Genomic DNA, 21,760 nt, shown 5'->3' with positions numbered 1-21,760 from the left:
CATGATGCCATCAATCCGTTCCAGCGTCTCAATAAATAAATAAATAAACAAATACTCAAAAACAATGTTGCAATATATTTTGAATGAGAACCTAGCACTATGTAATATTACATTTGATAAAAACATCAACTCAACTTTATTTGTAAAGCCCGTAAAACAACCATCGCTGTGCATACAAAGTGCAGTAGATAGAATAAAAATCAGTCATGCAGTAGAGACAACAAAAGAACAAATCAAAACAAAATACAAAATAATTAATATGAAAAGTAGGTAAGTCAAAAATAAATAAATTAACAACACAAGAAATAGGTAAGTGAATAAGTAATTAAGTAATACGTGTCAATATATTAATACCACAAAATACATCAGACACCATAAAACACTCAATGAGGAGTCTTATGCTGAGTGAAAAAAAGCCAAAGAATAGAAATGCGTTTTAAAATCAGTTTATAAAGGGGATAGAGAGGGAGATCCTGCAAGGGCTGGAAAAAGTTATGCAGTGGGCTCGAAAGAGTTTCAAAGCAGCCAAGTCCAGATCATCCCATAGCCTTCAGCGTCCTGGGCATCACAGGAGGAGCGCGGTCTAGATCCACAAAAATGAAGTCTAAATGTCACGCCAGAGTAGCCAATGAATGAAGGTAGCGGCCAGAATTGTACAGTAATGCTGCCACACCAGGAAAAAAAGCTCCATCATAAAACATGAGTAGTTTGACTTTTGCATTTGGCAAATGTGTCTTTTTAAATCCTAAATGTTTTGAACACTGGTTCTTTTTAACAGTATTATAGCAGCAGCACAGTTATGTTGCCACATTGCCCCCAAAATGTGTGTATTTACTATGAACAAGTGAAATTTTTCTTAGATTTCTTGAAACAGGAAAAATGCGTTGATCTATATTAATCTTAAAATAAGCTTTATACACTTATTCCAAGCAACAAAAGTCAATTAAATCTTAAAATGAGCCACAAACATAGTTTTTCATGGGTAAACGGCCTTATTTCAAGTAAATAAATTTTTTGTGCGTTCATCTTTTTTTGTACTTTGAGTGTCAAGCAGGGAGATAACAGTTGCATTAATTGCATTTGGTACGACCAAGCCAGAGATTGAACCCATAACCTCCCAGTCTGAGGGTCGACACTCTACCACTAGACTCCTGAGCTGGTACAATGTGTACTGGAAAGAGGAAAATGAGCTTTAAATTAAAGTGCTATATTGCGCTTTTGATTGTTTTCAGACTAATATTTTTTTCCCATTCATCTTATTTCAGGGCCTTTGATTTTTGTTAGTGATCTTAAAACGTGCAAATTGTTGGTTTTAAGCCTCACAGTACTTAAAACTGGATTTTAACACTCAAGGTTGAGACCACTTAGTGGTAAGTATCTTAAAGCAGAATGATCTTGTCAGATAATCTTTAAAGTAAAAATAACTTGTCAGAGCAAAATAAGCAAATTTAGGCTAAAGAAATCATATCTTAAGGTGTTCAAATTTGAATATCCTCAAAAAGTTTAATTTCCACAATTCAAGCCCCCAACTTAAGTGATTTAAAGTCACGTTTGTGTTTTTGCAGTGCAATAACCTTGATTTAAACCAATTTCATTCATAGAGCATTTCGGGTTAGTGACTTGCCCAAGGCCATTTTAAATAGTCAGGATTCTAACCAGCAACCTTTCAGCCTGCAATTTCACTACAGCTAATTACGCAAGGTTGAATTGATAGCAATTTGATGATGTTCAACATCCCAAGTCAGAAACACCTTTCCATTTGAGCATGATAAACACTGTTCAAGTTGCCGACTCAAAATGCTAATAAATAATTTCACTCTATTGTCTTAATAGATTGGGCAAGGCTACATGAGCAGGGAGGAAAGTGACCAACTTAACCATAGGTTTACTTTAACACAAATGGCTGGTAAGATTCAGACCAAGTCATTGAAAATGCTTTTATTTGTTAAATGAGGTACATGTTAATGTACAGAAAGGTTTTGTAGATGCCAACGTGGCTGCTGTGACATCAGTATGCATTTTGGAGAAGTAGTTGGAGCCATCTAGTTGCTCTGACAGGTGTGGGAAGTGCACAGTTTCTCCAGATCTGTGGAGGACAAAAGACAAATTAGATAATGTGGATGTGTTGCTCGTACAAGATCAGACTTTTACGCCCCCCTAAACATCCAAACCTGGTGTGGAGTCCGTGCACTGCCTCAGTGAGGTCATGGCATCCATGTAATCTGGTCCCAAGAAGGTCTTATAACTGCATCCGCTTGGCACCACCTGGAGACACTTTGTGGAGTCCTTGAAAAGGAGGTTCTTCTCAGGTGCCGACTCAAACATTGCAAAACTGGGGTCACTGCCACCTCTCCCGAATCGGGTCTGCAAATGAAAGATTTATAGTAAATGAAAACTAAGCTTCTGCATGACAATTATGAGGCAAAAGAGCACTTCGTACCTGCTGTTCCTGAAGAATAGTGACAACAGTTTGGTGGGTTTCGGGACGGGTCACCACAGCGTGTGCTGGCGAGGCTCCCAGGTGGCAAGACTCAAAGTCCGTGATTGGCACCGGACCCTCGGTGGGGCAAATCAGCTCGTAGTCGCTGCTCGAGACATTAACGGCCCATGCTGGACCCTTTCCTAAAACGGAGCACAAGTATGTTGTGACAGGATTGGATTGAGGGGTTTTTTTGGGCGTCATTTTACCGTCACTGTTTTCTGCAACGATTGTATGTTTAATGAAGGCCACGTCGCCAGCATTCTCAACAAGACACCTGAAAAGAGGGGATAATTAATTCAATAATAATGCAGCATTTCAGGCTTCAAGTTGTTTTTCCTAGCTGGTATAATTCTGGTTTGTACTGCTGCCAATCATTTGCCAGGTACTCTAACTTGTGCCCTCATTCAAAATGCATGCTATCTTAGATCGAAACTTAAATCATGCACGTGAAAGCGCGTTTAACTTTGTGACAGAAGTGGGATAGAAAACTCTGAATAAGCCCTGATGAGGCCAAAAGCAAAAGATAAGAGACCGACTCTTTAGAGCTGCACTGTTGAAACTTTACCTAAAGGCCCCAGCGTAGCCGTAGTACTTCTCTTCTGAACTTGCTTGGCACTTTGCTTTGTCATCCACAGTTTTGCCGCTGCCTCTACACTGAGTGCAAAATGGTGAACCTGCCGGGGATCCGGGGGCGCAGCCACTACTGAAGAAGTTGGCTGAGGAAAAAGCACATGTATTAAAAAGTCATGCGTGTACCTCGGGGTGTGACCAATTATACACCAGAAGGCTGCAACTATTTTTATTGTTGACAAAGTTTAGACAACACACACATTTGTTACCCATGTCAGTCTACAACCCTTAATGCCAGTTCCAATTTAGTCACGCTGTTACATTGTACTTACTGAAGTTGCAGTCTTTTGTCTCTTTGTAGATTTTACCCATGGGGATGTTCCAGCCGGCGGTCCTGCCAAAGCCTGTGTGGCATGACCTCTTGCCCCTCAGCGTTGCCCAAGTCACCCCAGAACCCTTCTTCACCACAGCGACGGCATAATAGGAGGATGCCAAGGCTAAATACATGACGGTTATTAGATATTTTTTTAACAAAATCTTTAGAAAAAGGACACATTGCAAAGTTGTGAGAGTCAACCAAAAGTCCAAAATTGTGTTTTTGTTGTAAGAAAAATCTATTTACCGCCAGCTTGACTGCACTTTTCTGTGGAGAGAAAATGTAAAACTGTTACTTGCGAGCCACAATTACCAAACACTTCACTTTTTACCTTCATCATACTGCTCCACCATGGCTGGAACCAAACCGCACTGCCCAGCGGTGTACACCTCTCCTCCATCCACTGCCAACGCATCTGCATCTTTGCTCTAAAGTGAAAAACAAAATGGCTGAAATACACTTCAATTTCAAGCATGGGCTACCAAACTTGTGTCCCGTTATATAGGCCGACTGTAGCGATGTCCACCCCGTTCTATGAGTCAGTTTATTCAAAAGTTAACTCTCTGGTCTTACATTAAACATTGTTTTTGATCAATTCTAATTTAAGCTCATTTAGCAAAAACTTCGATAAATCTAACTACATTCTGGTATTAGATATGTCCACCCAATTATTGTTTAGCAATTTTTTTTTTTTTTTTTAAACACTTTACAAGGGAGCTACCATACGTTTCGCAAACCCATTTGTCATTTTACCATGATCATCTTCATGCACTCTTCCACAGTAGGTGCGCTCCGGCACAGAATTTTGTATTTGCCATCCACCATGCCCTTGACACTCCATTCGTTACATTTCTGAGTCTCGCTCATGCCCACGGAACACCATGTGATGGCGTTTGATCCAGCTGCAGTGACCTCTGAAAAATGATTTTTTTTTTTTAATCCTCAAAGTTTTCAACCGAGTTTCATTGCGTTTGTTACCTTTGTTGAGGGAGCGCACGATGCCCAAATAGCTGGCACCCAGATACAGGAAGGAGCTGACATTTGCAGGCAACCTGACAAGCTTTTCAGTCGAGTCTTTGAACAGCAGATTCTTGGCAGGTGCGTACGCTTCAGAGGAGAACAGGTCAAATCCCTGTTCAAATAAAATGATAATAAGTAAACAACTTTAATGGGGGAATCCCTTAATCCTTATAACAAACTCATTTATTTCTCAAACCAAGTGGTCATCCTACCTGCACGGTGGTGAGGTTATTCCAGATACACTCTGCCAGCTGTGGGTCTTGGCGGGTGACCACGGCGTGAGCGGGTACCCTGGCAAGGTGGCATTCCTCATACTTGTCAATGGGTGCGCTGGTGTTGTCCATGCAAAGCAGCTCGTAGTCAGCCTTCATGTTGTCTGTAAGAGAGAAAAAAAAAGTCACATTGACTTTATTTCTGCTGAGCAAACAGTGCAGTTAGTCTTGTTCCACATGGCAACAACATTTTATTTAACCCATCTGTAGATCCAAAATGGGTTCAGGGGTGTGATGCTAAAGATTTTTTGGTACTCAGGGCTTTAATGTGACTGAACACAAGGTAGTAAATGTAAAAGGAACTCACCTGGTACCGTCAGATGCTTGACAAACGCCACATCGCCAGCATTTTCGACCAGGCACCTAGTAAGAGTTATACATTTAAAAAAAAAAATGGCTGCTTCGAAACATCTACTTCTCGGACCAAGCGACTATGCTTTCAGTGATCCCAGGGGGTCAATCCTGGGACCCTTTTTGTTGTAAAGTTCCATTGAACCAACCACTAAAAACTAACAGTATTTAAAACTCAGTTGAGTGGGGGGGGCACCGTGCTTACCGGAATGCGCCACTGTAGTCATAATAAGGTTCGTTGTGAGAACGTGAGCAGTCTCCCTTGCAGCTTTCACACAGTTTGGAACCCTTTTCTGCTCCTGGGGCGCAGCTCTGGGAGAAGAAATTACCCACAGCTGCACACAAAAAAGGGGGGCTTCAAAATGCAAAGTGGCTTAAATCAGGTCCAACCACTGACATCACTCACCGGCCTCAATAGTTTCATCCTCAATCCCGCCCCAATTCAGCACACCCAACTCAAGCAGAATTCCAATTGGGATGTTCCAGCCGGCAGATTTTCCCAAGCCAGTGTGGCAAGATCGTTTCCCTTTCAGGTCTCGGATGCCGAACCCGGAGTCCTTCTTAACCACGGCGACTGCGTAGTAGCAGCTATCGGAATCTTAGCAGATTGAACATTGATTTTAGGTAATTTAAAACATTTTCCTCTGCTACAATATGCTTTCAGGCATTCCACAAAAACATCACTTAAAATGTTGTCGTTAAATGATTGTCTACTTACTGGCACCATAGTCCTCAGCAATTATGGGATGGAGTTTGTAGTTCTCCAGGCCAGCAGTGTAGATGTCTCCTCCATCCAAGGTGATGGCGTCTGCTGTACCCTCCTGTCCAGAGGAAAAAAAAAATATATATTTTTTTTTTACATCGTTGGCCACTTTCATAATAGCCAGTATTGAACACTTACTGCATTTAAGCAAATTTGCTAAAAGTCAAGAAACTTTAGTTTACTTTGTACTCTCTCAGCCCTTTCGCAAGCAGAGTAAGAAAAGTCAACCTCTAACGTTTGATTGCGGCATCTTGTTCAAAACAGTAGCCCATTCTGTTTAAGATCCAGTTGGGAAAAAAAAAAAAAAAAGACTCACATGAATGGCAGTGATGCATCCCAAAGAATCCAATTTCCTGACACAGGTGAAGACCGGCGCCTTGACGGCAAGGTCCAAACACTTCTGGTGCTCATTGTCAGATATGACGCACCACCTCACGTGCTCGGTGGTGGCCGACAGCACAACAGCTACTGCAAAACAAAGCAAAGTAGTATCACCGTGCAAGCATACTAGTGATGACAGTTTACAAATATGGACCTTGAGCTCAATGAGAGAGTGTACATTGAAACATTTTAGTTGGCTACTAGTGCAGCAAACTACTAAGGGTTAATTGTGCACTAAATGAAAAAAACACTTCTTTCTAGCCCTTTGCTATGCCAATTAACATCCATATACTAGTGGCTACGAGCTAATATGCCATTTAATGAAGACAGTCTCAGCCATGGATAAAAGCTAGTGAATATAAATGTGAAATACTGGCATTTACCCAAGTAGCTGAGCAGCAGTAGCGTCAGACTCAGAGGTGACGAGAGATGCTTCATGGTGGACCGTCTCCAGGTCAGCAGAGTGAGCTGCAGTCAGAGTCCTCTTACAGCCACACTATGGACTGGAGGGAGCAGAAGCGACAAATGACAGTCTGCTCAGGTTTTGCCGCTGGGTGGGTGTTTTTAATGAATGTGGAATTTGAAGGGGGAAGGAAGCTGGTGTTAATCAAGTCCCCCACCTCCACATTTGTCAGCTTTGATGTATTAGTTAAAATAAATATATACTGTGCTAAATTTAAATGTCAACAAACTGAACAGACTCATCCAAAACAAAGATTTTAAATTTTTTGTTTATATAAAATTTAGCATCAAGAATGAGCATTTTCCGCTACAATTTGCCAACAGATGACAGCAATGTTAAATACTGAAATTCAAAATATTAAGTAAATGCTGAAAGTTTAATCAGATGGTATTTACGCAGTCTATTTAGCATAATAGGAGTAAATCTACTACTACTACTACCACCACTACCACCACCACTACCACCACTACTACCACCACTCCTACCACTACCACTACTACTACCACTACTACTACCACCACCACCACCACCACCACCACCACCACCACCACCACCACCACCACCACCACCACCACCTACTTTGCTCAATTTGTGGCCTTGCTCTTTGTGCCACAAAGAGAAGAGCAGAGAAGAAAGGACTCCAGATTTCTCATCACACCTTTTATATCTTGGCCCAGCTGAGTGCTGATTGACCTCAGGTGCTGCAACCAGCTGGTCTGCCAAAGAGGTAGTAGCGCTCCTAGTGGTGGCCGGCGGAAATGAAGGAGAGCCATGATGGCTGCAGGCAAGATTGAAAATGAATAGACATTAGGGTTTCCCACACCATGTTAATACTTGGACTGGCCACCCAAGTAAACTGGCCACCACCCTAGTAGATTTCAAGAAAATGTAATCAAACTATATATATATATATATATATATATATATATATATATATATATATATATATATATATATATATATATATATATATATATATATATATATATATATACACACGCTGGACATGATGCCATTAATCCGTTCCAGCATCTCAAAGAATAAATAAATAAATACATAAATATTAACAACAATGTTGCAATGTGTTTTGAAAGAGAACATAGTGTTTTATAATATTACATTTGATAAAAACATCAACTCAACTCTCTTTGTAAAGCCCGTAAAACAACCATCGCTGTGCATACAAAGTGCAGTAGACAGAATAAAAATCAGTCATGCAGTAAAGACAACAAAAGAACAAATCAAAACAAAATACAAAATAATTTTTATCTTAAGTAGGTAAGTAAACAAAATTAATACTAAATTAATAACACAATAAATATGCAAGTGAATAAGTAATTAAGTAATAAGTGTCAATAAATTAATGACACAAAATACAGCAGACACCATAAAACACTCAATGATTGTGGCTGGTTTGAAACTCTTTCTAGCCCACTGCATATGTTTTTTCAGCCCTTGCAGAATATTCCTCTCTATCCACTTTTCAATCTCATCTTAAAACACATCTCTATTCTTTGGCTTTTTTTTGGACTGAGCATAAGACTCGTCATTGAATGTTTTATGGTGTCTGCTGTATTTTGTGGTATGCATTTAGTGACACTTATTATTATTACTTAATTACTTATTTTTTTCACTTTCCTATTTATTGTCTTAATTTAGTATTAATTGTCTTTACTTACCTACTTATGATATTAAATATTTTGTATTTTGTTGTGTTTTGTTGTCTTTACTAAATGACAGATTTTTTATTCTATCTACAGCACTTTCTATGCACAGCAATGGTTGTTTTAAGTGCTTTACAAATAAAGTTAAGTTGATGTTTTTATGTAATATTATTAAGCGGTGTGTTCTCGTTCATAACACATTGCAACATTGTTGTTGTTTTTTGGAGACGCTGGCCTGGAACGGATAAATGGCATCATGTCTATTCATTTTCAATCTTGCCTGCAACCATCATAGCTCTCCTTCATTTCTCCCGGCCACCACTAGGAGCGCTATTACCTCTTTGGCAGACCAGCTGGTTGCAGCACCTGAGGTCAATCAGCGCTCAGGTGGGCCAAGATATAAAAGGAGTGATTAGAAATGTGTGATCTTCTCTTCTCTGCTCTTTGCTTTGTGGCACAAAGAACAAGGCCACAAACTGAACAAAGTAGGTGATGATGTCATTTTGCATATATTATTGAAACATTTGCTTCTTTTTTTCTTTTTCTTTTTTTTACCTACAGCTGCCTGCCACTATCCTTGCTTGACGAGCGTACTGGAGCTTTTATTTTAGTTTTTTGTTTTGGTTAGGGTTAGCACATTTGGAGGTGCTTGTCAAACTTTCTTTTGATTTTGCTTTTTTGGGGTTTTCCCCTTTCAAATGCTGCGTTCATTAAAAACACCCACCCAGCGGGCGAAACCTAAGCAGACTGTCATTTATCGCTTCTGCTCCCTCCAGTTCATAGTGTGGCTATAAGAGGACTCTGACTGCAGCTCACTCTGCTGACCTGGGGACGGTCCACCATGAAGCATCTCTCGTCACCTCTGAGTCCGACGCTACTGCTGCTCAGCTACTTGGGTAAATGCCAGTATTTCACATTTATATTCACTAGCTTTTATCCATGGCTGAGACTCTTCATCAAGTGGCATATTAGCTCGTAGCCACTAGTACATGGATGTTAATTGGCATAGCAAAGTGCTCTAAAGGCTAAACACGAGTGGTTATTAGTGCACAATTAACCCTTAGTAGTTTGCTGCACTAGTAGCCAACTAAAATGTTTCAATGTACACTCTCTCATTGAGCTCAAGGTCCATATTTGTAAACTGTCATCACTAGTATGCTTGCACGGTGATACTACTTTGCTTTGTTTTGCAGTAGCTGTTGTGCTGTCGGCCACCACCGAGCACGTGAGGTGGTGCGTCATATCTGACAATGAGCACCAGAAGTGTTTGGACCTTGCCGTCAAGGCGCCGGTCTTCACCTGTGTCAGGAAATTGGATTCTTTGGGATGCATCACTGCCATTCATGTGAGTCTTTTTTTTTTTTTTTTCCCAACTGGATCTTAAACAGAATGGGCTACTGTTTTGAACAAGATGCCGCAATCAAACGTTAGAGGTTGACTTTTCTTACTCTGCTTGCGAAAGGGCTGAGAGAGTACAAAGTAAACTAAAGTTTCTTGACTTTTAGCAAATTTGCTTAAATGCAGTAAGTGTTCAATACTGGCTATTATGAAAGTGGCCAACGATGTAAAAAAAATATATATTTTTTTTTTTTCCTCTGGACAGGAGGGTACAGCAGACGCCATCACCTTGGATGGAGGAGACCTCTACACTGCTGGCCTGGAGAACTACAAACTCCATCCCATAATTGCTGAGGACTATGGTGCCAGTAAGTAGACAATCATTTAACGACAACATTTTAAGTGATGTTTTTGTGGAATGCCTGAAAGCATATTGTAGCAGAGGAAAATGTTTTAAATTACCTAAAATCAATGTTCAATCTGCTAAGATTCCGATAGCTGCTACTACGCAGTCGCCGTGGTTAAGAAGGACTCCGGGTTCGGCATCCGAGACCTGAAAGGGAAACGATCTTGCCACACTGGCTTGGGAAAATCTGCCGGCTGGAACATCCCAATTGGAATTCTGCTTGAGTTGGGTGTGCTGAATTGGGGCGGGATTGAGGATGAAACTATTGAGGCCGGTGAGTGATGTCAGTGGTTGGACCTGATTTAAGCCACTTTGCATTTTGAAGCCCCCTTTTTTGTGTGCAGCTGTGGGTAATTTCTTCTCCCAGAGCTGCGCCCCAGGAGCAGAAAAGGGTTCCAAACTGTGTGAAAGCTGCAAGGGAGACTGCTCACGTTCTCACAACGAACCTTACTATGACTACAGTGGCGCATTCCGGTAAGCACGGTGCCCCCCCCACTCAACTGAGTTTTAAATACTGTTAGTTTTTAGTGGTTGGTTCAATGGAACTTTACAACAAAAAGGGTCCCAGGATTGACCCCCTGGGATCACTGAAAGCATAGCCGCTTGGTCCGAGAAGTAGATGTTTCGAAGCAGCCATTTTTTTTTTTTTTAAATGTATAACTCTTACTAGGTGCCTGGTCGAAAATGCTGGCGATGTGGCGTTTGTCAAGCATCTGACGGTACCAGGTGAGTTCCTTTTACATTTACTACCTTGTGTTCAGTCACATTAAAGCCCTGAGTACCAAAAAATCTTTAGCATCACACCCCTGAACCCATTTTGGATCTACAGATGGGTTAAATAAAATGTTGTTGCCATGTGGAACAAGACTAACTGCACTGTTTGCTCAGCAGAAATAAAGTCAATGTGACTTTTTTTTCTCTCTTACAGACAACATGAAGGCTGACTACGAGCTGCTTTGCATGGACAACACCAGCGCACCCATTGACAAGTATGAGGAATGCCACCTTGCCAGGGTACCCGCTCACGCCGTGGTCACCCGCCAAGACCCACAGCTGGCAGAGTGTATCTGGAATAACCTCACCACCGTGCAGGTAGGATGACCACTTGGTTTGAGAAATAAATGAGTTTGTTATAAGGATTAAGGGATTCCCCCCATTAAAGTTGTTTACTTATTATCATTTTATTTGAACAGGGATTTGACCTGTTCTCCTCTGAAGCGTACGCACCTGCCAAGAATCTGCTGTTCAAAGACTCGACTGAAAAGCTTGTCAGGTTGCCTGCAAATGTCAGCTCCTTCCTGTATCTGGGTGCCAGCTATTTGGGCATCGTGCGCTCCCTCAACAAAGGTAACAAACGCAATGAAACTCGGTTGAAAACTTTGAGGATTAAAAAAAAAAAAAAATCATTTTTCAGAGGTCACTGCAGCTGGATCAAACGCCATCACATGGTGTTCCGTGGGCATGAGCGAGACTCAGAAATGTAACGAATGGAGCGTCAAGGGCATGGTGGATGGCAAATACAAAATTCTGTGCCGGAGCGCACCTACTGTGGAAGAGTGCATGAAGATGATCATGGTAAAATGACAAATGGGTATACAATGTTTAAGGGTTTGCAAAACGTATGGTAGTTCCCTTGTAAAGTGTTTAAAAAAAAATTGCTAAACAATAATTGGGTGGACTGGACATATCTAATACCAGAATGTAGTTTGACTTATCATAGCTTTTGCTAAATGAGCTCAAATTAGAATTGGTGATCAAAAACAATGTGCTAACCTCGCAACGTATAATGTTAGACCACAGAGTTAACTTTTAAGAATACTGGGTGGACATCGCCACAGTCGGCCGATATAACGGGACACAAGTTTGGTAGCCCATGCTTGACAATTAAGTGCATTTCAGCCATTTTGTTTTTCACTTTAGAGCAAAGATGCAGATGCGTTGGCAGTGGATGGAGGAGAGGTGTACACCGCTGGGCAGTGCGGTTTGGTTCCAGCCATGGTGGAGCAGTATGATGAAGGTAAAAAGTGAAGTGTTTGGTAATTGTGGCTCGCAAGTAACAGTTTTACATTTTCTCTCCACAGAAAAGTGCAGTCAAGCTGGCGGTAAATAGATTTTTCTACTACAACAAAAACACAATTTTGGAGTTTTGGTTGACTCTCACAACTTTGCAATGTGTCCTTTTTGTTAAAAAAAATATATATTAATAACCGTCGTGTATGTAGCCTCGGCATCCTCCTATTATGCCGTCGCTGTGGTGAAGAAGGGTTCTGGGGTGACTTGGGCAACGCTGAGGGGCAAGAGGTCATGCCACACAGGCTTTGGCAGGACCGCCGGCTGGAACATCCCCATGGGTAAAATCTACAAAGAGACAAAAGACTGCAACTTCAGTAAGTATAATGTAAAAGCGTGACTAAATTGGAACTGCCATTTTTGGGGCAGGAAGTGTTGTAGACTGACACAGGTAACAAACGTGTGTTTAACTTTGTCAACAATAAAAAAAAATAGTTGCAGCCTTCTGGTGTATAATTGGTCACACCCCGAGGTATGTGCTTTTTCCTCAGCCAACTTCTTCAGTAGTGGCTGCGCCCCCGGATCCCCAGCAGGTTCACCATTTTGCACTCAGTGTAGAGGCAGTGGCAAAACTGTGGCTGACAAAGCAAAGTGCCAAGCAAGTTCAGAAGAGAAGTACTACGGCTACGCTGGGGCCTTTAGGTAAAGTTTCAACAGTGCAGCTCTAAAGAGTCGGTCTCTTATCTTTTGCTTTTGGCCTCATCAGGGCTTATTCAGAGTTTTCTATCCCACTTCTGTCACAAAGTTAAACGCGCTTTCACGTGCATGATTTAAGTTTCGATCTAAGATAGCATGCATTTTGAATGAGGGCACAAGTTAGAGTACCTGGCAAATGATTGGCAGCAGTACAAACCAGAATTACACCGGCTAGGAAAAACAACTTGAAGCCTGAAATGCTGCATTATTATTGAATTAATTATCCCCTCTTTTCAGGTGTCTTGTTGAGAATGCTGGCGACGTGGCCTTCATTAAACATACAATCGTTGCAGAAAACAGTGACGGTAAAATGACGCCCAAAAAAACCCCTCAATCCAATCCTGTCACAACATACTTGTGCTCCGTTTTAGGAAAGGGTCCAGCATGGGCCGTTAATGTCTCGAGCAGCGACTACGAGCTGATTTGCCCCACCGAGGGTCCGGTGCCAATCACGGACTTTGAGTCTTGCCACCTGGGAGCCTCGCCAGCACACGCTGTGGTGACCCGTCCCGAAACCCACCAAACTGTTGTCACTATTCTTCAGGAACAGCAGGTACGAAGTGCTCTTTTGCCTCATAATTGTCATGCAGAAGCTTAGTTTTCATTTACTATAAATCTTTCATTTGCAGACCCGATTCGGGAGAGGTGGCAGTGACCCCAGTTTTGCAATGTTTGAGTCGGCACCTGAGAAGAACCTCCTTTTCAAGGACTCCACAAAGTGTCTCCAGGTGGTGCCAAGCGGATGCAGTTATAAGACCTTCTTGGGACCAGATTACATGGATGCCATGACCTCACTGAGGCAGTGCACGGACTCCACACCAGGTTTGGATGTTTAGGGGGGCGTAAAAGTCTGATCTTGTACGAGCAACACATCCACATTATCTAATTTGTCTTTTGTCCTCCACAGATCTGGAGAAACTGTGCACTTCCCACACCTGTCAGAGCAACTAGATGGCTCCAACTACTTCTCCAAAATGCATACTGATGTCACAGCAGCCACGTTGGCATCTACAAAACCTTTCTGTACATTAACATGTACCTCATTTAACAAATAAAAGCATTTTCAATGACTTGGTCTGAATCTTACCAGCCATTTGTGTTAAAGTAAACCTATGGTTAAGTTGGTCACTTTCCTCCCTGCTCATGTAGCCTTACCAAATCTATTAAGACAATAGAGTGAAATTATTTATTAGCATTTTGAGTCGGCAACTTGAACAGTGTTTATCATGCTCAAATGGAAAGGTGTTTCCGACTATGGATGTTGAACATCAAATTGCTATCAATTCAACCTTGCGTAATTAGCTGTAGTGAAATTGCAGGCTGAAAGGTTGCTGGTTAAAATCCTACTGAAAATGGCCTTGGGCAAGTCACTAACCCTAAATGCTCTATGAATGAAATTGGTTTAAATCAAGGTTATTGCACTGCAAAAACACAAACGTGACTTTAAATCACTTAAGTTGGGGGCTTGAATTGTGGAAATTAAACTTTTTGAGGATATTCAAATTTGAACACCTTAAGATATGATTTCTTTAGCCTAAATTTGCTTATTTTGCTCTGACAAGTTATTTTTACTTTAAAGATTATCTGACAAGATCATTCTGCTTTAAGATACTTACCACTAAGTGGTCTTAACCTTGAGTGTTAAAATCCAGTTTTAAGTACTGTGAGGCTTAAAACCAACAATTTGCACGTTTTAAGATCACTAACAAAAATCAAAGGCCCTGAAATAAGATGAATGGGAAAAAAATATTAGTCTGAAAACAATCAAAAGCGCAATATAGCACTTTAATTTAAAGCTCATTTTCCTCTTTCCAGTACACATTGTACCAGCTCAGGAGTCTAGTGGTAGAGTGTCGACCCTCAGACTGGGAGGTTATGGGTTCAATCTCTGGCTTGGTCGTACCAAATGCAATTAATGCAACTGTTATCTCCCTGCTTGACACTCAAAGTACAAAAAAAGATGAACGCACAAAAAATTTATTTACTTGAAATAAGGCCGTTTAACCATGAAAAACTATGTTTGTGGCTCATTTTAAGATTTAATTGACTTTTGTTGCTTGGAATAAGTGTATAAAGCTTATTTTAAGATTAATATAGATCAACGCATTTTTCCTGTTTCAAGAAATCTAAGAAAAATTTCACTTGTTCATAGTAAATACACACATTTTGGGGGCAATGTGGCAACATAACTGTGCTGCTGCTATAATACTGTTAAAAAGAACCAGTGTTCAAAACATTTAGGATTTAAAAAGACACATTTGCCAAATGCAAAAGTCAAACTACTCATGTTTTATGATGGAGCTTTTTTTCCTGGTGTGGCAGCATTACTGTACAATTCTGGCCGCTACCTTCATTCATTGGCTACTCTGACGTGACATTTAGACTTCATTTTTGTGGATCTAGACCGCGCTCCTCCTGTGATGCCCAGGACGCTGAAGGCTATGGGATGATCTGGACTTGGCTGCTTTGAAACTCTTTCGAGCCCACTGCATAACTTTTTCCAGCCCTTGCAGGATCTCCCTCTCTATCCCCTTTATAAACTGATTTTAAAACGCATTTCTATTCTTTGGCTTTTTTTCACTCAGCATAAGACTCCTCATTGAGTGTTTTATGGTGTCTGATGTATTTTGTGGTATTAATATATTGACACGTATTACTTAATTACTTATTCACTTACCTATTTCTTGTGTTGTTAATTTATTTATTTTTGACTTACCTACTTTTCATATTAATTATTTTGTATTTTGTTTTGATTTGTTCTTTTGTTGTCTCTACTGCATGACTGATTTTTATTCTATCTACTGCACTTTGTATGCACAGCGATGGTTGTTTTACGGGCTTTACAAATAAAGTTGAGTTGATGTTTTTATCAAATGTAATATTACATAGTGCTAGGTTCTCATTCAAAATATATTGCAACATTGTTTTTGAGTATTTGTTTATTTATTTATTTATTGAGACGCTGGAACGGATTGATGGCATCATGTCTATTCATTTTCAATCTTGCCTGCAGCCATCATGGCCCTCCTTCATTTCTGCCGGCCACCACTCGGAGCGCTATTACCTCTTTGGCAGACCAGCTGGTTGCAGCACCTGAGGTCAATCAGCACTCAGCTGGGCCAAGACATAAAAGGTGTGATGAGAAATCTGTGGTCCTCTCTTCTCTGCTCTTCACTTTGTGGCGCAAAGAAAAAGGCCACAAATTGAACAAAGTAGGTGTTGATGTCATTTTGCATGTATTACTGAAATGTTTATGTTTTTTTCTAAGATAGTTAGCAATTTAATTTGGCATTGAACCCTTAACCTTAAATTGATAGATTTATTCCAGTTATGCTAATATAGACATTGCTTGAATACTATCTGACTAAACTTTCAGCATTTACTTATTATTTTAAATTTCAGTATTTAACATTGCTGTCATCTGTTGGCAAATTGTAGTGGAAAATGCTCATTCTTGATGCTAAATGTTACATAAACAAAAAATGTTAAATCTGTGTTTTGGATGAGAATGTTCAGTTAGTTAAAATTTTAATTTAGCACTGTATATTTTAACTAATGCATCAAAGCTTACAAATGTGAAGGTGTGTTGTGGGGGCGGCGCACTTGATTCACACCAGATTCCTTCCCCCTTCAAATTCCACATTCATTAAAAACACCCACCCAGCGGCAAAACCTGAGCAGACTGTCATTTATCGCTTCTGCTCCCTCCAGTCCATAGTGTGGCTATAAGAGGACTCTGACTGCAGCTCACTCTGCTGACCTGGAGACGGTCCACCATGAAGCATCTCTCGTCACCTCTGAGTCCGACGCTACTGCTGCTCAGCTACTTGGGTAAATGCCAGTATTTCACATTTATATTCACTAGCTTTTGTCCATGGCTGAGACTCTTCATTAAATGGCATATTAGCTCATAGCCACTAGTACATGGATGTTAATCAGGATATCAAAGTGCTCTAAAGGCTAAGCAAACACGAGTGGTTATTATTTAGTGCACAATTAAACCTTAGTAGTTTGCTGCAATAGTAGCCAACTAAAATGTTTCAAGGTCCATATTTGTAAACTGTCATCACTAGTATGCTTGCACCGCAATATTACTTTGCTTTTTGTACTAGTTTTTGTTTTTTTGCAGTAGCTGTTGTGCTGTCGGCCACCACCGAGCACGTGAGGTGGTGCGTCATATCTGACAATGAGCACCAGAAGTGTTTGGACCTTGCCGTCAAGGCACCGGTCTTCACCTGTGTCAGGAAATTGGATTCTTTGGGATGCATCACTGCCATTCATGTGAGTTATTTATTTTTCCTTTCCCAAATGGATCTTAAACAGAATGGTCTACTGTGTTAAGCAAGATGCCGCAATCAAACGTAAGAGGTTGACTTTTCTTACTGTGCTTGCGAAAGGGCTGAGAGAGTACACAGTAAACTAAAGTTTCTTGCGTTTCAGCAAATTTGCTTAAATGCAGTAAGTTGTCAATACTGGCTTTTATGGAAGTGGCCAACGATATAATTTTTTTGTCTGGACAGGAGGGTACAGCAGACGCTATCACCTTGGATGGAGGAGACATCTACACCGCTGGACTGGAGAACTACAAACTCCATCCCATAATTGCTGAGGACTATGGTGCCAGTAAGTCAATCATTTAATAACGACAACATTTTAAGTCATGCTTCGGGTTTTTGTGGAATGCCTGAAAGCATATTGTAGCAGAGGAAAATGACATAAAATCATTCTTCAATCTGCTCAGATTCCGATAGCTGCTACTACGCAGTCGCTGTGGTTAAGAAGGACTCCGGGTTCGGCATCCGAGACCTGAAAGGGAAGCGATCTTGCCACACTGGCTTGGGAAAATCTGCCGGCTGGAACATCCCAATTGGAACTCTGCTTGAGTTGGGTGTGCTGAATTGGGGAGGCATTGAGGATGAAACTATTGAGGCCGGTGAGTGATGTCAGTGGTTGGACCTGATTTAAGCCACTTTGCATTTTGAAGCCCCCCTTTTTTGTGTGCAGCTGTGGGTAACTTCTTCTCCCAGAGCTGTGCCCCAGGAGCAGAAAAGGGTTCCAAACTGTGTGAAAGCTGCAAGGGAGACTGCTCACGTTCTCACAACGAACCTTACTATGACTACAGTGGCGCATTCCAGTAAGCACAGTGCCGCCCCACTCGACTTATTTTTAAATGCTGTTGGTTCAATGGAAATTTACAACCAAAAGGGTCCCAGGATTGACCCCCTGGGATCACTGAAAGCATAGCCACTTGGTCCGAGAAGTAGATGTTTCGAAGCAGCCATTTTTTTTTTTTTTTTTAAATGTATAACTCTTACTAGGTGCCTGGTCGAAAATGCTGGCGATGTGGCGTTTGTCAAGCATCTGACGGTACCAGGTGAGTTCCTTTTAAATTTACTGCCTTGTGTTCAGTCACATTAAAGCCCTGAGTACCAAAAAATCTTTAGCATCACACCCCTGAACCCATTTTGGATCTACAGATGGGTTAAATAAAATGTTGTTGCCATGTGGCACAAGACGAACTGCACTGTTTGCTCAGCAGAAATAAAGTCAATGTGACTTTTTTTTTCTCTCACAGACAACATGAAGGCTGACTACGAGCTGCTTTGCATGGACAACACCAGCGCACCCATTGACAAGTACGAGGAATGCCACCTTGCCAGGGTACCCGCTCACGCCGTGGTCACCCGCCAAGACCCACAGCTGGCAGAGTGTATCTGGAATAACCTCACCACCGTGCAGGTAGGATGACCACTTGGTTTGAGAAATAAATGAGTTTGTTATAAGGGATTCCCCCATTAAAGTTGTTTACTAATTTAATTTTTTTTTTGAACAGGGATTTGACCTGTTCTCCTCTGAAGCGTACGCACCTGCCAAGAATCTGCTGTTCAAAGACTCGACTGAGAAGCTTGTCAGGTTGCCTGCAAACGTCAGCTCCTTCCTGTATCTGGGTGCCAGCTATTTGGGCATCGTGCGCTCCCTCAACAAAGGTAACAAACGCAATTAAACTCGGTTGAAAACTTTGAGGATTAAAAAACTTTTTTTCAGAGGTCACTGCAGCTGGATCAAACTCCATCACATGGTGTTCCGTGGGCATGAGCGAGACTCAGAAATGTAACGAATGGAGCGTCAAGGGCATGGTGGATGACAAATACAAAATTCTGTGCCGGAGCGCACCTACTGTGGAAGAGTGCATGAAGATGATCATGGTAAAATGACAAATGGGTATACAATGTTTAAGGGTTTGCAAAACGTATGGTAGCTCCCTTGTAAAGTGTTTATAAAAAAATAAATTGCTAAACAATAATTGGGTGGACATATCTAATACCAGAATTTAGTTAGATTTATCGAAGTTTTTGCTAAATGAGCTTAAATTAGAATTGGTGATCAAAAACAATGTTTAATGTAAGACCACAGAGTTAACTTTTGAATAAACTGACTCATAGAACGGGGTGGACATCGCTACAGTCGGCCTATATAACGGGACACAAGTTTGGTAGCCCATGCTTGAAATTGAAGTGCATTTCAGCCATTTTGTTTTTCACTTTAGAGCAAAGATGCAGATGCGTTGGCAGTGGATGGAGGAGAGGTGTACACCGCTGGGCAGTGCGGTTTGGTTCCAGCCATGGTGGAGCAGTATGATGAAGGTAAAAAGTGAAGTGTTTGGTAATTGTGGCTCGCAAGTAACAGTTTTACATTTTCTCTCCACAGAAAAGTGCAGTCAAGCTGGTGGTAAATAGATTTTTCTATTACAACAAAAACACAATTTTGGACTTTTGGTGTACTCTCACAACTTTGCAATGTGTCCTTGTTCTAAAGATTTTGTTAAAAAAAAATCTAATAACCGTCGTGTATTTAGCCTTGGCATCCTCCTATTATGCCGTCGCTGTGGTGAAGAAGGGTTCTGGGGTGACTTGGGCAACGCTGAGGGGCAAGAGGTCATGCCACACAGGCTTTGGCAGGACCGCCGGCTGGAACATCCCCATGGGTAAAATCTACAAAGAGACAAAAGACTGCAACTTCAGTAAGTATAATGTAAAAGCGTGACTAAATTGGAACTGCCATTTTTGGGGCAGGAAGTGTTGTAGACTGACACAGGTAACAAACGTGTGTGTTGTCTAACTTTGTCAACAATAAAAAATAGTTGCAGCCTTCTGGTGTATAATTGGTCACATCCCCAGGTACACGCAAGGTTTGTTAATATTTAATGTATGTGCTTTTTCCTCAGCCAACTTCTTCAGTAGCGGCTGCGCCCCCGGATCCCCAGCAAGTTCACCATTTTGCACTCAGTGTGGAGGCAGCGGCAAAACTGTGGCTGACAAAGCAAAGTGCCAAGCAAGTTCAGAAGAGAAGTACTACGGCTACGCTGGGGCCTTTAGGTAAAGTTTCAACAGTGCAGCTCTAAAGAGTCGGTCTCTTATCTTTTGCTTTTGGCCTCATCAGGGCTTATTCAAAGTTTTCTATCCCACTCCTGTCCAATAAAGGTAAACTAGCTTTCACGTGCATGATTTAGGTTTCGATCTAAGATAGCATGCATTTTGAATGAGGGCACAAGTTGGAGTACCTGGCAAATGATTGGCAGCAGTACAAACCAGAATTATACCATCTAGGAAAAACAAATTACAACTTGAAGCCTGAAATGCTGCATTATTATTGAATTAATTATCCCCTCTTTTCAGGTGTCTTGTTGAGAATGCTGGCGACGTGGCCTTCATTAAACATACAATCGTTGCAGAAAACAGTGACGGTAAAATGACGCCCAAAAAAAACCCTCGAGCCAATCCTGTCACATCATACTTGTGCTCCGTTGCAGGAAAGGGTCCAGCATGGGCCGTTAATGTCTCAAGCAGCAACTACGAGCTGATTTGCCCCACCAAGGGTCCGGTGCCAATCACAGACTTTGAGTCTTGCCACCTGGGAGCCGCCCCAGCACACGCTGTGGTGACCCGTCCCGAAACCCACCAAACTGTTGTCACTATTCTTCAGGAACAGCAGGTACGAAGTGCTATTTTGCCTCATAATTGTCATGCAGAAGCTTAGTTTTCATTTACTATAAATCTTTCATTTCCAGACCCGATTCGGGAGAGGTGGCAGTGACCCCAGTTTTGCAATGTTTGAGTCGGCACCTGAGAAGAACCTCCTTTTCAAGGACTCCACAAAGTGTCTCCAGGTGGTGCCAAGCGGATGCAGTTATAAGACCTTCTTGGGACCAGATTACATGGATGCCATGACCTCACTGAGGCAGTGCACGGACTCCACACCAGGTTTGGGGCTTAAATGCCTGATCTTGTACCAGCAACACATCCACGTTATCTAATTTGTCCTCCACAGATCTGGAGAAACTGTGCACTTCCCACACCTGTCACAGCAACTAGATGGCTCCAACTACTACAAAATGCATATTGATGTCACAGCAGCCACATTGGAATGAACAAAGCCTTCCTGTACATTAACATGTACCTCATTTATTAAATAAAAGCATTTTCAATGACTTGGTCTGAATCTTACCAGCAAGTATTTTAATGTTGACCATTGAGATTTCAGAAAAATTCTTTATGACCTCGGTACTTCCGAGGCTGGTTTGCGCCCCTCATGTTTTACAATACACATTACTCTTATAAGGAAATGTATGTGCAACAAACACACTACTTTATAAATGCAGGCTCAGCTGCTGTAAAGAAAGTCACCAGCCGCCACTTGCGAGGAGCACACGCTGGCGCCTGGCGGAGTGACTCTCTCGTTGGCTTCATACAAACTTCAGAGCAATGCGTGAGCATTTATGCTTTGTCAGATTGTCACTTTGTGACCAATAATAAGCAGCATATTAACTTCAAACACTAGCGCACGTACCGCACCATATTTTGAATGTTATATATATTTTTTTACATATACTGTTACATTACATACAATC

At 41.4% G+C, this 21,760-nt stretch overlaps 3 protein-coding genes across 3 annotated transcripts; 2 read left to right on the top strand and 1 right to left on the bottom strand.

The window, feature by feature from the left end:
• Nucleotides 1-1,923: 1,923 nt before the first annotated feature.
• On the bottom strand, nt 1,924-7,365 carry LOC144060075 (serotransferrin-like). The gene is made up of 18 exons (XM_077579224.1): nt 7,258-7,365; nt 6,599-6,718; nt 6,151-6,302; nt 5,790-5,892; nt 5,478-5,669; nt 5,277-5,406; nt 5,028-5,083; nt 4,661-4,824; nt 4,407-4,560; nt 4,182-4,342; nt 3,760-3,856; nt 3,675-3,695; nt 3,385-3,549; nt 3,048-3,198; nt 2,689-2,756; nt 2,441-2,622; nt 2,172-2,364; nt 1,924-2,086 (listed from the first exon to the last, which is right to left on the bottom strand). The coding sequence occupies exons 2-18, from the start codon at nt 6,651-6,653 to the stop codon at nt 2,043-2,045; spliced, it is 2,088 nt and encodes a 695-aa protein (XP_077435350.1). The 5' UTR covers nt 6,654-6,718; nt 7,258-7,365; the 3' UTR covers nt 1,924-2,042.
• Nucleotides 7,366-8,698: 1,333 nt separating this feature from the next.
• LOC144060090 (serotransferrin-like) lies at nt 8,699-13,922 on the top strand. Its single transcript, XM_077579256.1, has 18 exons — nt 8,699-8,827; nt 9,119-9,238; nt 9,536-9,687; nt 9,946-10,048; nt 10,169-10,360; nt 10,431-10,560; nt 10,757-10,812; nt 11,015-11,178; nt 11,280-11,433; nt 11,501-11,661; nt 12,007-12,103; nt 12,168-12,188; nt 12,309-12,473; nt 12,648-12,798; nt 13,090-13,157; nt 13,224-13,405; nt 13,482-13,674; nt 13,760-13,922. Exons 2-18 carry the CDS (start codon nt 9,184-9,186, stop codon nt 13,801-13,803), a joined length of 2,088 nt encoding a protein of 695 aa, XP_077435382.1. The 5' UTR covers nt 8,699-8,827; nt 9,119-9,183; the 3' UTR covers nt 13,804-13,922.
• Nucleotides 13,923-15,904: 1,982 nt separating this feature from the next.
• Nucleotides 15,905-21,340, top strand: LOC144060089 (serotransferrin-like). Its single transcript, XM_077579255.1, has 18 exons — nt 15,905-16,064; nt 16,564-16,683; nt 16,982-17,133; nt 17,373-17,475; nt 17,594-17,785; nt 17,857-17,986; nt 18,171-18,226; nt 18,428-18,591; nt 18,686-18,839; nt 18,898-19,058; nt 19,400-19,496; nt 19,561-19,581; nt 19,709-19,873; nt 20,078-20,228; nt 20,529-20,596; nt 20,663-20,844; nt 20,921-21,113; nt 21,181-21,340. Exons 2-18 carry the CDS (start codon nt 16,629-16,631, stop codon nt 21,222-21,224), a joined length of 2,088 nt encoding a protein of 695 aa, XP_077435381.1. The 5' UTR covers nt 15,905-16,064; nt 16,564-16,628; the 3' UTR covers nt 21,225-21,340.
• Nucleotides 21,341-21,760: the final 420 nt, after the last annotated feature.

This window comes from Vanacampus margaritifer, chromosome 11 (assembly GCF_051991255.1).
Source record: "Vanacampus margaritifer isolate UIUO_Vmar chromosome 11, RoL_Vmar_1.0, whole genome shotgun sequence".
NCBI lineage: Eukaryota > Metazoa > Chordata > Actinopteri > Syngnathiformes > Syngnathidae > Vanacampus > Vanacampus margaritifer.
The sequence above is the reverse complement of the archived record's forward strand: the minus strand, read 5'-3'. Positions and strand labels throughout refer to the sequence as shown.

What these genes read in the sequence shown, in the direction of transcription:
- LOC144060090 (XM_077579256.1), top strand. Translation starts at nt 9,184, where the DNA reads ATGAAGCATCTCTCGTCACCTCTGAGTCCGACGCTACTGCTGCTCAGC. An exon ending in ACTGCTGCTCAGCTACTTGG is followed by an intron (nt 9,239 to 9,535) that starts GTAAATGCCAGT and finishes TTTGTTTTGCAG; the next exon opens with TAGCTGTTGTGCTGTCGGCC. An exon ending in GACAAAAGACTGCAACTTCA is followed by an intron (nt 12,474 to 12,647) that starts GTAAGTATAATG and finishes CTTTTTCCTCAG; the next exon opens with CCAACTTCTTCAGTAGTGGC.
- LOC144060089 (XM_077579255.1), top strand. Translation starts at nt 16,629, where the DNA reads ATGAAGCATCTCTCGTCACCTCTGAGTCCGACGCTACTGCTGCTCAGC. An exon ending in ACTGCTGCTCAGCTACTTGG is followed by an intron (nt 16,684 to 16,981) that starts GTAAATGCCAGT and finishes GTTTTTTTGCAG; the next exon opens with TAGCTGTTGTGCTGTCGGCC. An exon ending in CGTTGCAGAAAACAGTGACG is followed by an intron (nt 20,597 to 20,662) that starts GTAAAATGACGC and finishes GCTCCGTTGCAG; the next exon opens with GAAAGGGTCCAGCATGGGCC.
- LOC144060075 (XM_077579224.1), bottom strand. Translation starts at nt 6,653, where the DNA reads ATGAAGCATCTCTCGTCACCTCTGAGTCTGACGCTACTGCTGCTCAGC. An exon ending in ATAACCTCACCACCGTGCAG is followed by an intron (nt 4,561 to 4,660) that starts GTAGGATGACCA and finishes TTATTTGAACAG; the next exon opens with GGATTTGACCTGTTCTCCTC. An exon ending in CTATTCTTCAGGAACAGCAG is followed by an intron (nt 2,365 to 2,440) that starts GTACGAAGTGCT and finishes TTTCATTTGCAG; the next exon opens with ACCCGATTCGGGAGAGGTGG.